The sequence below is a fragment of the Oncorhynchus tshawytscha genome, linkage group LG18 (genome assembly GCF_018296145.1).
Source record: "Oncorhynchus tshawytscha isolate Ot180627B linkage group LG18, Otsh_v2.0, whole genome shotgun sequence".
In the NCBI taxonomy this organism is placed as follows: domain Eukaryota; kingdom Metazoa; phylum Chordata; class Actinopteri; order Salmoniformes; family Salmonidae; genus Oncorhynchus; species Oncorhynchus tshawytscha.
In genome coordinates this window covers 39107626-39124949 of record NC_056446.1, presented here as the reverse complement: position 1 = coordinate 39124949, position 17324 = coordinate 39107626, and the positions used below count along the sequence as shown (strand labels likewise).

The 17324-nt window shown below is 43.3% G+C and overlaps 1 protein-coding gene across 1 annotated transcript in view; it reads left to right on the top strand.

Annotated features, from left to right (window-relative positions):
• Nucleotides 1–16488, top strand: part of dll4 (delta-like 4 (Drosophila)) — a 23409-nt gene extending 6921 nt beyond the window's left edge. Inside the window, exons 5-11 of the mRNA XM_042301028.1 lie at nucleotides 433–493; nucleotides 2495–2625; nucleotides 3122–3291; nucleotides 6350–6569; nucleotides 9657–10410; nucleotides 11587–11698; nucleotides 14955–16488. Of these exons, the coding sequence (XP_042156962.1) occupies nucleotides 433–493; nucleotides 2495–2625; nucleotides 3122–3291; nucleotides 6350–6569; nucleotides 9657–10410; nucleotides 11587–11698; nucleotides 14955–14960 (1454 nt within the window). The 3' untranslated portion in view covers nucleotides 14961–16488. The remainder of the gene's footprint in view (nucleotides 1–432; nucleotides 494–2494; nucleotides 2626–3121; nucleotides 3292–6349; nucleotides 6570–9656; nucleotides 10411–11586; nucleotides 11699–14954) is intronic.
• The last annotated feature ends 836 nt before the right edge of the window (nucleotides 16489–17324 follow it).

Genomic DNA, 17324 nt, shown 5'->3' with positions numbered 1-17324 from the left:
TCTAACCTCTATGTCTCTCTCGGTCTCTCTCTGTCTCTCTCTCTGTCTCTAACCCCTATAACCTAAACTATAACTAACCCCTACACTATAACTAACAACTATAACCTACCCTATAACTAACCCCTATAACCTACACTATAATTAACCCCTATAACCTACACTATAATTAACCCCTACACTATAACTAACCCCTATAACCTACCCTATAACTAACCCCTATAACCTACCCTATAACTAACCCCTATAACTAACCCTACACTATAACTAACCCCTATAACCTACCCTATAACTAACCCCTATAACCTACCCTATAACTAACCCCTATAACCTACCCTATAACTAACCCCTATAACTAACCCTACACTATAACTAACCACTATAACCTACACTATAACTAACCCCTGGATATCTGCTGATCTCTGTGTGTTACAGCCATCTGCCTGGTGGGATGCAGTGAAGGGAATGGAAACTGCTCCAGTCCTGGCGAGTGTGTGTAAGTAATACTGCAATTATGAAAAGTGTGTGTGTTTGTGGATATTTCTCCAAGCCACTCTAATATTCCATGTGATGTCACCAGTGGGATGTAATCTACCGTCTCTCTCTCTCTCTCTCTATTTCTTTCTTTCTTTCTCTCATTTTCTACCCCTCTCTCTCTATAACTCTGAAACAGTCTTTCTCTTTCCTCTCACTCACTTTCTGTAAGAAACACCTCTTAATCCTATTTCTCTCCCTCCCAGACACAATTCTCTCTCTCTCTCTCTCTCTCTCTCTCTCTCTCTCTCGTTCTCTCTCTCTCTCTCTCTCTCTCTCGTTCTCTCTCTCTCGTTCTCTCTCTCTCGTTCTCTCTCTCTCTCGTTCTCTCTCTCTCTCGTTCTCTCTCTCGTTCTCTCTCTCTCTCTCTCTCTCTCTCTCTCTCGTTCTCTCTCTCTCTCTCTCTCTCTCTCTCTCTCTCTCTCTCTCTCTCTCTCTCTCGTTCTCTCTCTCGCTCTCTCTCTCTCTCTCTCTCTCTCTCTCTCTCTCTCTCTCGTTCTCTCTCTCTCTCTCTCGTTCTCTCTCTCTCTCTCGTTCTCTCTCGTTCTCTCTCTCTCTCTCTCCCGTTCTCTCTCTCTCTCTCGTTCTCTCTCTCTCTCTCTCGTTCTCTCTCTTTCTCTCTCGTTCTCTCTCTCTCTTCTCTCTCGTTCTCTCTCTCTCTCTCTTTCTCTCTCTCTCGTTTTCTCTCTCTCGTTCTCTCTCTCTCTCTCTCTCTTTCTCTCTCTCTCTCTTTCTCTGTCTCTCTCTCTCTCTCTCTCTTGTTCTCTCTCTCTCTCTCGTTCTCTCTCTCTCTCTTTCTCTGTCTCTCTCTCTCTCTCTTGTTCTCTCTCTCTCTCTCTCTCTCTCTCTCTCTCTCTCTCTCTCTCTCTCTCTCTCTCTCTCTCTCTCTCTCTCTCTCTCTCTCTCTCTCTCTTGTTCTCTCTCTCTCTCTTGTTCTCTCTCTCTCTCTTGTTCTCTCTCTCTCTCTCTCTCTCTCTCTCTCTCTCTCTCTCTGTCTCTCTCTCTCTCTCTCTCTCTCTCTCTCTCTCTGTCTCTCTCTCTCTCTCTCTCTCTCTCTCTCTCTCTCTCTCTCTCTCTCTCTCTCTCTCTCTCTGTCTCTGTCTCTGTCTCTGTTCTCTCTCTCTCTCTCTCTGTCTCTGTTCTCTCTCTCTCTCTCTCTCTCTGTCTCTGTCTCTGTTCTCTCTCTCTTCTCATTCTCTCTCTCTCTCTCTCTCTCTCTCTGTCTCTCTCTCTCTTCTCTCTCTCTCTCTCTCTTGTTCTCTCTCTCTCTCTCTCTCTCTCTCTCTCTCTCTCTCTCTCTCTCTCTCTCTCTCTCTCTCTCTCTCTCTCTCTCTCTCTCTCTCTCTCTCTTGTTCTCTCTCTCTCTCTGTTCTCTCTCTCTCTCTTGTTCTCTCTCTCTCTCTCTCTCTCTCTCTCTCTCTCTCTCTCTCTCTCTCTCTCTCTCTCTCTCTCTCTCTCTCTCTCTCTCTGTCTCTCTCTCTCTCTCTCTCTCTCTCTCTCTCTCTCTCTCTCTCTCTCTCTCTCTCTCTCTCTCTCTCTCTGTCTCTGTCTCTGTCTCTGTCTCTGTCTCTGTCTCTCTCTCTGTCTCTGTCTCTTTTTTTGTTGGGAACATGAGTTTGTGGATATAGTATAGTAATTACCAGAATGGGTTTGTGTGGAAATTCATTGTATAGTTTGGTACTGTGGACTGTGTGGTCAAAAGTATGAAACAAAAAAAAAGAAGTAAGAATTGACTCTATCTGGATATTTTTAAACAGGGGTTTTCTGCGTTAAGGGATAAGTTGGGTCCAAGTAGTAGTTATAAAACTATTAGTCCGGTTATATCCTGGTTGGTTGTAGCTATTCTTAATCACTCAACCAATCAATCAATTCATCACACAGTTAGTAAATCAATGATGTTTTGATAAAGGAGTGGTATTGATGAAGAAATGGTTTACCTGAATTACTCTTCCTGTGTCTCCAGGTGCAGAGAAGGTTGGCAGGGTCTGTTCTGTGATGAGTGTAAGAAGTACCCTGCGTGTAAACATGGCACCTGCCAACAGCCTTGGCAGTGTAACTGTAAGGAGGGCTGGGGAGGGCTCTTCTGTGACCAGGGTAAGAACACATCATCATCAGCATTGTAGTTGCACAGAGAAAGGGGCAATCTGACTGTAACATATAAGAACATATCTGCAATTTTAAAATATATATAATTAAAATACTGACCCTAAAATAATCACCAAAAAATAAAGATGGCCCTCTCACTTATGATCTTATCAGGATTTTCTTTAACACTCCTTTTTGTTTGAACGAGTCGAAAGGATGTTAGTTGACACATCTATTTGACTGAAGGCTCTATCGGAGTAGGGAATGTGTCCACGTACACACAGCAGTGTTCTGGAATACTAGAATGTTGGCTGTCATACTTTTAGAATTCTCAGCGCAGCTCAAACAATTTCTCCAGCTGTCAACACATTCAACTTAATACGGGCTATTGTGTCTCAGAGTCTGTGAACTATGATTTATACTTTTAGTAGTTGACCTTGACCTGATATATTAGCCTATATTTTTCCTTTATTCGACCTTTGACCCCTCTGTTGCTCCCTTCCAGACTTGAACTTCTGCACGCACCACCGGCCGTGTGTGAACGGGGCGACCTGTATGAACACAGGCCAGGGCAGCTTCACCTGTACCTGTCCCCCTGGGTTCACTGGGTTAAACTGTGAGCTGGAGCTGCAGGAATGTGACAGCAACCCCTGCAGGTACGGAGGACTCTGCACGGTGAGTAGTGAGCCCCTCAGGAGTCGCTGGATCACCACGTTAGAAGGAACAGTAGTAGTAGTAGTAGCTACAGATGGAGGATCTTAATTTGAGCCAGTTTTCTACAGCAGGAAAATAATCCTGCAGCAACAGGAAATGTTAATTATTATGTGGATTATGAATAGTGGACATTTTTGGTAGAGATTGATAAATTTTTTGTTTGGGCAAATCAAGTCTGACATTTCAAATTGGAACTTCGGAAGCCTTTTTGAAACACTGAATGGTTTGGCCGGATGGAATTTCCTTGTCCCATCGCGCTCTAGCGACCTCTTGTGGCGGCCCGGGGCACCTGCAAGCTGACCACGGTCGCCAGCTGGACGGTGTTTCCTCAGACACATTGGTGCGGCTGGCTTCCGGGTTAAGCAGGCAGTGAGGCTTGTTTCAGGGGATGCATGGCTCTCGACCTTCGACTCTCCTGAAACAAAATACACATCAACATTGCATTTCCTACTGTGAAGGACAATTCTCAGCAACAAAAGAGTGTTCAAATTAAGATCCTACATCTGTAGAGAGACAGGTTATAAGTAACATCTCCTGTAGGAACGGAGGACTCCACACGGTCAGTTAATAGTAGTAGTAGTAGTAGTAGTAGTAGTAGTTCCAGTAGTAGTAGTAGTAGTTCCAGTAGTAGTAGTAGTAGTTCCAGTAGTAGTAGTAGTAGTTCCAGTAGTAGTAGTAGTAGTTCCAGTAGTAGTAGTAGTTCCAGTAGTAGTAGTAGTAGTAGTAGTAGTTCCAGTAGCAGTAGTAGTAGTAGTAGTAGTAGTTCAGTAGTAGTAGTAGTAGTAGTTGCAGTAGTAGTAGTAGTAGTAGTAGTAGTAGTTCCAGTAGTAGTAGTAGTTCCAGTAGTAGTAGTAGTAGTAGTAGTAGTAGTAGTAGTAGTTCAGTAGCAGTAGTAGTAGTTAGTAGTAGTAGTAGTCCAGTAGTAGTAGTAGTAGTAGTAGTTCCAGTAGTAGTAGTAGTAGTAGTAGTAGTAGTAGTTCAGTAGTAGTAGTAGTAGTAGTAGTAGTAGTAGTAGTTCCAGTAGTAGTAGTAGTAGTAGTAGTTCAGTAGCAGTAGTAGTAGTTGCAGTAGTAGTAGTAGTAGTAGTAGTTCCAGTAGTAGTAGTAGTAGTAGTAGTAGTAGTAGTAGTTGCAGTAGTAGTTGCAGTAGTAGTAGTAGTAGTAGTAGTAGTAGTAGTGCAGTAGTAGTAGTAGTTGCAGTAGTAGTAGTAGTAGTAGTAGTAGTTGCAGTAGTAGTAGTAGTAGTAGTTCCAGTAGTAGTAGTAGTAGTAGTAGTAGTTCAGTAGTAGTAGTAGTAGTAGTAGTAGTAGTAGTAGTTCCAGTAGTAGTAGTAGTAGTTCCAGTAGTTCCAGTAGCAGTAGTAGTAGTTGTAGTAGTAGTAGTAGTAGTAGTTCAGTAGTAGTAGTAGTAGTAGTAGTAGTTCCAGTAGTAGTAGTAGTAGTAGTTCAGTAGTAGTAGTAGTAGTTCCAGTAGCAGTAGTAGTAGTAGTAGTAGTAGTAGTAGTAGTAGTAGTAGTTCAGTAGCAGTAGTAGTAGTTCCAGTAGTAGTAGTAGTAGTTCCAGTAGTAGTAGTAGTTCCAGTAGTAGTAGTAGTAGTAGTAGTAGTAGTAGTAGTTCAGTAGCAGTAGTAGTAGTAGTAGTAGTTCTAGTAGTAGTAGTAGTAGTAGTAGTAGTTCCAGTAGTAGTAGTAGTAGTAGTAGTAGTAGTAGTAGTAGTAGTAGTTCAGTAGTAGTAGTAGTAGTAGTTCCAGTAGTAGTAGTAGTTAGTAGTAGTAGTAGTTCCAGTAGCAGCAGTAGTAGTAGTAGTAGTAGTAGTAGTAGTTCAGTAGTAGTAGTAGTAGTAGTAGTAGTAGTAGTAGTAGTAGTAGTAGTAGTAGTAGTAGTAGTAGTAGTAGTAGTTCAGTAGTAGTAGTAGTAGTAGTAGTAGTAGTAGTAGTTCCAGTAGCAGTAGTAGTAGTAGTAGTAGTAGTAGTAGTAGTAGTAGTAGTAGTAGCAGTAGTAGTTCAGTAGCAGTAGTAGTAGTAGTTCCAGTAGTTCCAGTAGTAGTAGTAGTAGTAGTAGTAGTAGTAGTAGTAGTAGTAGTAGTAGTAGTAGTAGCAGTAGTAGTAGTAGTAGTAGTAGTAGCAGTAGTAGTAGTAGTAGTAGTTCAGTAGCAGTAGTTAGTAGTAGCAGTAGTAGTAGTAGTAGTAGTAGTAGTAGTAGTTCCAGTAGTAGTAGTAGTTCTAGTAGTAGTAGTAGTAGTAGTTCTAGTAGTAGTAGTAGTAGTAGTTCAGTAGTAGTAGTAGTAGTAGTTCCAGTAGTTCAGTAGTAGTAGTAGTAGTAGTAGTAGCAGCAGTAGTAGTAGTAGTAGTAGTTCCAGTAGTTCCAGTAGTAGTTCCAGTAGTAGTAGTAGTAGTAGTAGTAGTTCAGTAGTAGTAGTAGTAGTAGTAGTAGTTCCAGTAGTAGTAGTAGTAGTAGTAGTAGTAGTTCCAGTAGTAGTACTAGTAGTAGTTCCAGTAGTAGTAGTAGTAGTAGTAGTAGTTCCAGTAGCAGTAGTAGTAGTAGTAGTAGTAGTAGTAGTAGTTGCAGTAGTAGTAGTAGTAGTTCCAGTAGTAGTAGTAGTAGTAGTAGTTCCAGTAGTAGTAGTAGTAGTAGTAGTAGTAGTAGTAGTAGTAGTTGCAGTAGTTGCAGTAGTAGTAGTAGTTGCAGTAGTTGCAGTAGTAGTAGTAGTTGCAGTAGTTGCAGTAGTAGTAGCAAGATGGACAGGTTATAAGAGAGTTGTAGCAGTGGATCTCAGGAGTCACTAGATACCAGACTAGTAGGGACCAGTCTGGTCAGAATGTATGAGCAAGAAAAAGTATGAGCTTGGTTGGAGAATGTAGGACCCTCTGACCAACAACTCTCACTGGCTCTATTTGAATGTTGCTTTAATAAATACTGCATCCCCTTCTTTCTCCCTTTACTGGAAAGTCTCCATATCGACACTCCCAACGGTCTCTGTTAGATCTGAAATCATTTCCTTTTTCTCTCTCTCCTCCACCAGAACCTGGATGTTGGCTACAGGTGTTCGTGTCCGCAAGGTTTCGAGGGTTCTCACTGTGAACACAGCCTGCTGACGTGTGCAGACTCCCCTTGCTTCCACAGCGGACAGTGCCATCAGAAGGACAATGGTCGCAGCTACACCTGCGAGTGTCCTCCCGGATACACAGGACTCAATTGTGAGAAAAGAGTGGACAAGTGCACGTCCCTTCCCTGCGCCAACGGTAAGCTACACTCACTTTCCCCTCTTCTTTACCCTCCTCAAGTCCGGTTCTCACTGCTCCCCTCTTCCCCCTCTCTCCCCATTCTTCCCCCTCTCCTCTCTCCTCCCCCTCTTCCCGACCTCCCTTCCCCCCCTCTCCTCTCTCTTCCCCCTCGCCTCTCTCTTCCCCCTCTCCTCTCTCCTCCCCCTCTTCCCGACCTCCCTTCTCTCCTCTCTTCCCCCTCTCCTCTCTCTTCCCCCTCTTCCCGACCTCCCTTCTCTCCTCTCTTCCCCCTCGCCTCTCTCTTCCCCCTCGCCTCTCTCTTCCCCTCTCTTCCCGCCTCTCTTCCCTCTCTTTCTCCCTCTCTTCCCCCTCCCCCTCTTCCCCCTCTCCTCTCTCTTCCCCCTCTCCTCTCTCTTCCCCCTCTCCTCTCTCTTCCCCCCTTCCCCCTCTCTTCTCCCCCCTTCCCCCTCTCCTCTCTCTTCCCCCTCTTCCTCATCCCTCTTCCCCCTCTCCTCTCTCTTCCCCCTCTCCTCTCTCTTTCCCCCTCTCCCTTCTTCCCCTCTCCTTCCCCCTCTCCTCTCTCTTCCCCCTCTTCCCGCCTCCCTTCTCCCCTCTCATCCCCCTCTCCCCTCTCTTCCCCCTCTCCTCTCTCTTCCCCCTCTCCTCTCTCTTCCCCCTCTCCTCTCTCTTCCCCCCTCTCCTCTCTCTTTCCCCCTCTCCTCTCTCTTCCCCCTCTTCCCGCCTCCCTTCTCCCCTCTCTTCCCCTCTCTCCCCTCTCTTCCCCCTCTCCTCTCTCTTCCCCCTCTCCTCTCTCTTCCCCCTCTCCTCTCTCTTCCCTCCTCTCCTCTCTCTTCCCCCCTCTCCTCTCTCTTCCCCCTCTCCCTCTCTTCTTCCCCCTCTTCCCGCCTCCCTTCTCCTCTTTCTTCCCCCTCTCCTCTTTCTTCCCCCTCTCCTCTCTCTTCCCCCTCTTCCCCCCTCCCCCTCTTCCCCCTCTCCTCTCTCCTCCCCCTCTTCCCGACCTCCCTTCCCCCTCTCCTCTCTCCTCCCCCTCTTCCCGACCTCCCTTCCCCCCCCTCTCTCTTCCCCCTCTCTCTTCCCCCTCTCCTCTCTCCTCCCCCTCTTCCCGACCTCCCTTCTCTCCTCTCTTCCCCCTCTCCTCTCTTCCCCCTCTCCTCTTTCTTCCCCCTCTCCCTCTCTCTTCCCCCTCTTCCCGCCTCCCTTCTCCCCTCTCTTCCCCCTCTCCTCTCTCTTCCCCACTCTTCCTGCCTCCCTTCTCCCCTCTTCCCCCTCTCCTCTCTCCCCCCTCTCCTCTCTCTTTCCCCCTCTCCTCTCTCTTCCCCCCTCTTCCCACCTCCCTTCTCCCCTCTCTTCCCTCTCTCCCCTCTCTTCCCCTCTCTCCCCTCTCTTCCCCCTCTCCTCTCTCTTCCCCCTCATCTCTCTTCCCCCTCTTCCCCCTCTCATCTCTCTTCCCCCTCTTCCCGCCTCTCCTCTCTCTTCTCCCCTCTTCCCCCTCTCCTCTCTCTTCCCCCTCTCCTCTCTCTTCCCCTCTCTCCCCTCTCTTCCCCTCTCTCCCCTCTCTCCCCTCTCTTCCCCTCTCTCTTCCTTCTCCCCTCTCTTCTCCCCTCTCTTCCCCCTCTCCTCTCTCTTCCCCCTTCCTTCTCCCCTCTCTTCCCCTGAATTCCCCTGGCAGGTTGAAAGTGTGGGAGAACGCCTGTACTCTCTCTCTCCCTCTTCCCTGAATTCCCCTGGGGTTCGGTAGGCTGGAAGTGTTATGGAACAACAGGAATCTGTGGGAACTGTGTGTCTATTGTCCTGGATGTAAACATGTGGTGACTTCTTGTCAGCTTCCAGGAATGTCACCCAACACTGCAGGGTTGGGCTCAATTATATTTTAATTGCAGTCAATTCAGAAAGTACATTCCAATTCAATATTTTCCTAATTGCAAACCATTGAAGAAAATTGCAATTGGAATTGGGATGTCAGTGTACTTCCTGAATTGACTAGATTTTAAATCGAATTGACCCCAAACCTGCATCGCTGTACTGTTAGCTGTACTGTTAGCTGTACGGCTAGCTTTAATGTTAGCTTTAATGTTAGCTGTAAGGTTAGCTGTACGGTTAGCTGTACGGTTAGCTGTACTATTAGCTTTAATGTTAGCTGTTAGCTTTACTGTTGGATTTACTGTTAGCTTTACTGTCAGCTTTACTGTTAGCTTTACTATTGGCTTTACTATTGGCTTTACTATTGGCTTTACTATTGGCTTTACTGTTAGCTTTACTGTTAGCTGTACTGTTAGCTTTACTGTTAGCTGTACTGTTAGCTTTACTGTTAGCTGTCTGTTAGCTTTACTGTTAGCTGTACTGTTAGCTGTACTGTTAGCTGTACTGTTAGCTGTACTGTTAGCTGTACTATTGGATTTACTGTTAGCTTTACTGTTAGCTGTACTGTTAGCTGTACTATTATTAGCTTTAATGTTAGCTGTTAGCTGTACTGTTAGCTGTACTGTTAGCTGTACTATTGGATTTACTGTTAGCTTTACTGTTAGCTGTACTGTTAGCTGTACTGTTAGCTGTACTGTTAGCTTTACTATTGGATTTACTGAGTAGAAAGGAAAATAATGTGACAAATAAATATCACAATCACATCCACATTGGCCTGTGTTTGGGGTCAGGTTGACCTTTTGGATAAGCTCATTGGCCTGTGTTTTGGGTCAGGTCGACCTTTTGGATAAGCATTCCAGCTCATTATGGTGGTTTAGTGATGAAAGGGATGGTATGATTTGTTCTTCTGCTCCATGTGATGGTTACTGAGACTTCACAATGTAGTGTGACGATTGGAGATGTGTAAGCAATAGCGAAAATTCCACCTAGCCTATCAGAGGGCAAGATGGAGCAATTACAATATTGTTTAAACTTATCAAATCCTCCACAAGCGTCTAGGGGTTGTTTCCGGACAGGGCCTATAATGGCAAACTGTGTACTCTCCCCCATGCGTAAGACCCTGACCTCTGAACCCTAACCCCTGAACCCTAACCCCTGACCCCTGAACTCTGACCCCTGAACCCTATCCCCTAAACCCCTGAACCCCTGTGTCTCTCTCTCTAGGGGGTCTGTGTTTGATCCATGGTGGCGTGCGTCTGTGTAGCTGTCGCTCTGGTTTCACAGGCCAGCGCTGCGAGATCAACATCAACGAGTGTGCCGGTAACCCCTGCACCAACGGAGGGACCTGCCTGGACCGCATCAACGACTACACCTGTGCCTGCACCCCGGGGTACGCCGGCCGAAACTGTGACCGCATCCTGGACGAGTGCTCCATGCACCCCTGTCTCAACGGAGGACTCTGCACCGGGGAAGGGGGACCGGGGAAATCCCCCACCACCTGTATCTGTCCCGCCGGCTTCACTGGACCCCGCTGTCAGTTCTTTGCAGTGACCCTGCCAGTCGGTGGTGAGAGGATCAACGGAGAGAGCCAAGATGGCTTCCAGTGGGCGGCAGTTTCCCTGGCTGTAGGGCTGGTTGCGTTTCTGGTGCTGCTATGCATGGTGGGGTTGGCTCTAAGACACATCCACAGGCAGATAGGCAGGGACAGAGGAGACCGGGAGACCATGAACAACCTATCAGACGTACAGAAGGATAACCTTATCCCCGCCTCCCAGCTGAAGAACACCAATCAGAAGGTTGTACTGGAGGTGGACTGCGAATCAGAGAAGTCAAATTTCATCCACAAGAACTATCACTTGGACTATAGTACTGCAAAGTCGAAGGAGTTCAAGGATGATAAGTCGCAAGAGGATAAAAGACTAAATCACATCTACGACAAGTGTTTAGAAGAGAAAATACCGATGAGTGGAATGTACAGGTAAAAGAATGTACATGTTTCTATAAATTAAGGTTTCTATCTTGATCTACAAACATGGCGATATACCTTGAGACCTATGGCTAGGCTACTTATAGCGCATGGTACCATTGCTACACTAACACTCCAGGAAACTGTTTCCGTACATGTGTGAAAGGTGAAAGGTCATGCGTTCTGGACATTATTTCTATAGGCTGTAAGTCTGTTCTGTTAACTGTGAGAGAAGAAAAACGGTCTCGTTCATTTTGTAAGTCGCACCAGGACCTGAATGCAACGGTTTAAACCCTACCACTTACTCTCCTCCCTGTAACATAGATGCTGGGAGTCGAGAAGCAGTTTAAAATCACAAAGAACATGGAACGATACAACGTAGGAGTAGCGTCTAGATATGAACACACAGAAACAATACTGCCTGTGGAAGGAACCTAAGGGGGGTGTCAGATAAAGGGGAGGTAATGGAGTCTAGGTGTGATGTAATGATGAAGCTTAGGTGCGCGTAATGATGAAGCTTAGGTGCGCATAATGATGAAGCTCAGGTGCGTGTAATGATGAAGTTCAGGTGCGCGTAATGATGAAGCTCAGGTGCCCTGTAATGATGAAGCTCAGGTGCGTGTAATGATGAAGATCAGGTGCGCGTAATGATGAAGCTCAGGTGCGTGTAATGATGAAGATCAGGTGCGCGTAATGATGAAGATCAGGTGCGCGTAATGATGAAGATCAGGTGCGCGTAATGATGATTGCCAGGACCGGTGGTTAGTATCCCGGCGACATCGAACGCAGGAGGGAAGGAGCGGGAGTAGACGTGAAGACCCCATATAGCTGTAGGATCTTAATTTGATCACTCTTATGTTGCTGAGAATTGCAGGAAATGCAAACTTTTAGTCTATTTGAGTTTGTCACTTCCACTCTGACATTTCAGACTTGAGTCACCCTAACAAAAAATGTATCAGCCTCAACAACAAAAAATGTCCATTAAATATAATCCACATAATAATCCACATTTCCTGTCGCTGCAGGATTATTTTCCTTCTGTAGCAAATTTGCACAAATTAAGATCCTACATCTGTACCCATACTGTATATACACGTACACCTCCAGGTACACACACACACACACACACACACACACACACACACACACACAGGCTAACAGTGTGTGTTGACTTGTGTGTTTTTGCAGTGAAAAGGAGGAGTGTAGGATATCAACGATATGTTCCCCTCGAGACTCTCAGATCTACCAGTCTGTCTTTGTTATAGGAGAAGAGAAGAGGGAGTGCGTCATAGCAACAGAGGTAAGACGAGAAAAATACAACGGCAACAAAAAAAAGTACTTATCTGAAGTATTTCATGTCAGTTGTACAGTAGTATAGTATCAATGATATTTATGGTTGGTGATGTTTCGGGGGGTTTTACACATTTTTTTTCTACACATTTTTTTTTTTTTTTTACACATATTATTTTCCTTCAAAATAAGACAGGGCGAGATACTGTAGGCCTTTATATATATATATATATATAGCAGGGACTTCAGAAAGCATTCACACCCCATGACATTCTCCACATTGTGTTGTCTTACAGCCTGAATTTAAAATGGATTCAATTGAGATTTTGTATCACTGGCCTCCACACAATACCCTACAAAGTCAAAGTGGAATTATGTTTTTCCAAATTAATAAAAAAATTACAAGATTAAATGTTTTAAGTCAGTAAGTATTCAACCCCTTTGCAAGCCTAAATAAGTTCAGGAGTAAACATTTCAAGTCACATAAATTGCATGGACTGTGTGCAATAGTGTTTAACATGTGGGGGTACATCTCTGTACCCCCACACATACAACACATATCTGTAAGGTCCCTCAGTCGAGCAGTGAATTTCAAACACAGATTCAACCACAAAGACCAGGGAGGTTTTCCAATGTCTCGCAAAGAAGGGCTCCTATTGGTAGATGGGCGAAAAAAAAGCAGACATTGAATATCCCTTTGAGCATTTATTTTTTACATTTTTTTTATTTCACCTTTATTTAACCAGGTAGGCAATTTGAGAACAAGTTCTCATTTACAATTGCGACCTGGCCAAGATAAAGCAAAGCAGTTCGACACTAACAACAACACAGAGTTACACATGGAGTAAAACAAACATACAGTCAATAATACAGTATAAACAAGTCTATATACGATGTGAGCAAATGAGGTGAGATAAGGGAGGTAAAGACAAAAAAAGGCCATGGTGGCAAAGTAAATACAATATAGCAAGTAAAACACTGGAATGGTAGATTTGCAATGGAAGAATGTGCAAAGTAGAAATAAAAATAATGGGGTGCAAAGGAGCAAAACAAATAAATTAAATACACTAGGGAAAGAGGTAGTTGTTTGGGCTAAATTATAGGTGGGCTATGTACAGGTGCAGTAATGGAGAAGCATGGTGAAGTTATTAATTACACGTTGGATGGTGTATCAACACACCCAGTCACTACAAAGATACAGGCATCCTTCCTAACTCAGTTCCTGGAGAGGAAGGAAACTACTCAGGGATTTCACCATGAGGTGACTTTAAAACAGTTACAGAGTTTAATGGCTGTGAAAGGAGAAAACTGAGGATGCATCAACAATATTATAGTTACTCCTCAATACTAACCTAAATGACAGAGTGAAAAGAAGGAAGCCTGTACAGAATACAAATATTCCAAAACATGCATCCTGTTGGAAACAAGGTACTAAAGTAATAGTGCAAAAAATGTGGCAAAGCAATTAACTTTTTGTCCTGAATACAAAGTGTTATGTTTGGGTCAAATCCAACACAACACATCACTGAGTAACAATATCCATATTTTCAAGCATAGTGGTTGCTGCATCATGTTATGGGTTTGCTTGTAATTGTTAAGGACTGGGGAGTTATTCAGGATAAAAATAAAAAAACATAATGGCACAGGAGAAATCCTAATGGAAAACCTGGTTTACTGTACTTTCCACCAGACACTATGAGATTAATTAACTCGGCCACTCAGGAACATTCACTGCCTTCTTGCAATACCAGTGTATATTTGACCTTGTGTTTTAGGTCATTGTCCTGCTGTCAGGTGAATTCAAGTTTTGACTTAAATCTACTTGAAAATCTATTGCAAGACCTGAAAATTGTTGTCTAGCAATGATCCAACAACCAATTTGACAGAGCTTGAAAAATGGGCAAAGTAATGGGGTAATGGGCAAATATTTCTGTATTGACTTCTTTTGTCTTTAAAAAATTAACATATTTTCACTTTGTCATTGTTGGGTATTGTGTGTAGGTGGGTGAGATTTTTCATTTATTTAAACCCTTATTTTACCAGGTAAGTTGACTGAGAACGCATTCTCATTTACAGCAACGACCTGGGGAATAGTTACACGGGAGAGGAGGGGGGGGGGTGAATGAGGCAATTGGAAGCTGGGGATGATTAGTTGGCCATGAGGGTCAGATTGGGAATTTAGTGAGAACACCGGGGGTTAACACCCCTACTTTTACGATAAGTGCCATGGGATATTTAGTTACCACAGAGAGTCAGGACACCCGTTTAACGTCGCATCCGAAAGACAGCACCCGACAGTGACAACAACAAAAAAATCCCAATTTAATCAATTTTGAATTCAGGCTGTAACACAACAAAATGTGTAATAAGTCAAGGGGTATGAATACTTTCTGATAGGACTGTCTGGTGGAGTAATCTTATAATGCTCTCTCTAAACTAGAAAAGGGTATCAAATCATTATCCTTCAAACTGAAAAATTTGATGGTCTAAGAAAGGGATAGGTTTTTTTTCAAGTACAGGAATATGGTTTTGATACCTTTTCAACTTTACTGTGTCTCTCAAACCCTATGTCTTAAAGGCCCAGTGGAGTCAAAAAATGGGATTTCTATGTTTTATGTATATTTCCACACTATGAGTTTGGAATAATACTGTGAAATTGTGAAAATGATGATACTACTCTTTTAGTGTAAGAGCTGTTTGAAAAGACCGCCTGAAGTTTCTGCTTGTTTCAGTGGGAGGAAGTTTTGGCCTGTCTGGTGACAACACCAACACTAGGTAATAGACCAATAAGATAAAAAATAAAAAAAGTTTCAAACCTCTCTGCCAATAATAGCTCATTTCTAGGGTTTTTCCTTTTTCCACTCAGACCACTCCCAGACAATTCTAGCTAAGTTCTTGCTTGAGAAATTTCCCTTCGCTAAGAAGCTTTTTTTTTTTTGACCATTTTAATTGAAAACAATCACATTAAGGTACTTAATTATTACACAGAAATGACTTGATATTGAGATAAAAATGGGTGCATATTGGACTTTTAACACTGAGGTGCTGAGTGTAATTGAGGAAGGATGTTGCCAAGCAAAACACAATGGCGATAGTATACCAGCAAGAATAGATTACATAACTTTTGTGATTGGCTTATATGAGTGTTATTATCTTGGGACATGCGTGCAGTTTCCCAGTTCATAGAGAAAATGGGAAGGATGGCTCACTGTTTTCCCCAGTCCTCACAGCTGACCTCTAACCTTTTCATCTTCTCTTCCTCCCAGGTATAAAGCTGTGTGAGCTAGAAAAGCGAGGGAGCAAGAAGGCAGAGGAGAAAGGCAATCAAAGGCAGAAAATATTTTTCTGGATTGTTTACAAAGAACCTGAGGAGAGACTGAAGATCTGTTTCTGATGTCACTGCTGCACTGGAGCAATAGAGAGACGGGACCATGGAGAAAAACAGAGAGACGGGACCATGGAGAAAAACAGAGACGGGACCATGGAGAAAAACAGAGAGACAGAGAAGAGAGCGGAATCTCTCCTCCGTGAAAAATGAAAAAATGAACACTCTAGACTGAACTTTACTGAACTTTAACATTGACCGAGTGTTTGTATACAAAATGTGTACAGTTCACAGTCATGGACCTATTAACTTCTGGGAACAAATGGTTAAATGAACTGTTAAATGACTGACTGAACTGCACTGGGTGTGGAGGGGACTGGTAGAGTGTCATTATTAAGCAAAAACAATGAACCTGAACTGAACTCATCCGTCCTTGGCAGCGATTGGAGGAGAGAGTAGGTGAAACAGGAAAAATGTCCGTAGCTCGTAGTTGAACCCTGATCCCTCAGTTGACCCTTGACTTATCTCCAAGGGTAATCGTGGTGACTCACGACAGCCAACTAATCAAAATGGAGGTGCCTGAGATTAGACTGATCTTTAACCCCTAGCCAGGATCATTGACCTGCTATGCAGGGTCCAGGGTGGAACTCAATGAAGATCACCCACTGACCGCCACGACCGACCAGCAGTCGAAACCACAACCACAACGAACACAACGAGAACGATGAATCTCTTGACTGAACAAACAAACGTCTCATCGTTCAATCTCTAGAAACAAAAAATACTTGGTTGGACTTTTCCGGACTTTTCCATTTCATGCAAGATGGTGAAAAGTTTACTAGAAGCCTAAAAGAGTGTGTTTGGATGCTAAAAAAACGAAACCCTTGTCTCTTCATGGAGCATTTGACCTACAAAAATAAAAACAGAGGTGGAAAATACACTTTTTGAATCAACAGTAATTTGGAGGTTGTGTGCACTAAATAGGATATATTCATTTAAGACGCAACAAATAAATCACAGAAGCGTAATACTCAGTTCTGTGCCAGCAGTAGTCCAAGAAAACAGGAAGGGAACCGACGGATAAATTTATATTTACAATAATCTCTGTCCCAAATGGCACTCTATTTCCTATATAGTAGTGCACTACTTTTGACCAGAGGCTTATGAGCTCTGGTTAAAAGTAGTGCACTAAGTAAGGACGTAGGGTGTAATTTGGGACATAGACAATAACAGCCCTGCACTAAAGAGACACAAAAGGATTCCTAAAAGACACTGTCATACCACTGCCTGCCTATAATGACTTTCTGAAATTACAGAACCAATAATGTAAAAAAAAAAATATTAAATGATGATTATTTCCAGAGTTTAATTTAAATATTGATGAATGCTACAACTGCTCTTTATATGTTTTATAATATTATTTTGTATATAAGGACCAGACTTCTGAAGAATAAAACATTTTAATTCCTTGTTAATAATTGTTAATAATTTATATGCCAGTGAATGAAAAGTGAGATTTTTTTTTTTTTGTGGTGGTTTTATTAATGAAGAAAATATTACTGATGCTGTTTCTTCCATTGTTTTTCACCAAAGTGATTATACATTTGATTAAAGGGTGCGGTAGAACCACAGACATCCCATTACATCACAGAGTACATACCATTTCTAATACAGTGCCTTGCGAAAGTATTCGGCCCCCTTGAACGCCCAATTTTTCCGTTTTTGATTTGTTAAAAAAGTTTGAAATATGCAATAAATGTCGTTCCACTTCATGATTGTGTCCCACTTGTTGTTGATTCTTCACAAAAAAATACAGTTTTATATCTTTATGTTTGAAGCCTGAAATGTGGCAAAAGGTCGCAAAGTTCAAGGGGGCAGAATACTTTCGCAAGGCACTGTATGTAACTCTATGGATAGAACGATCCAAACTGTTAGACTTGACCGTACACAAAACCTACATTCTCTAACTCATCTGAAACACACAGTCAACAACCTTACCAAACGTGACAACAACTAAACGCTGATTCTAGAAAGTAACTTACCTACACATGGAGCTGTCTATATACAGTAACTTATCTAGATATGGAGCTGGCTATTTACAGTAACTTAACCAGATATGGAGCTGGCTATTTACAGTAACTTAACCAGATATGGAGCTGGTTATTTACAGTAACTTATCTAGATATGGAGCTGGATATTTACAGTAAATTGTGGAGCTGGCTATTTACAGTAACTTATGGGGCTGGCTATTTACAGTAACTTAACCAGATATGGAGCTGGCTATTTACAGTAACTTATCTAGATATGGAGC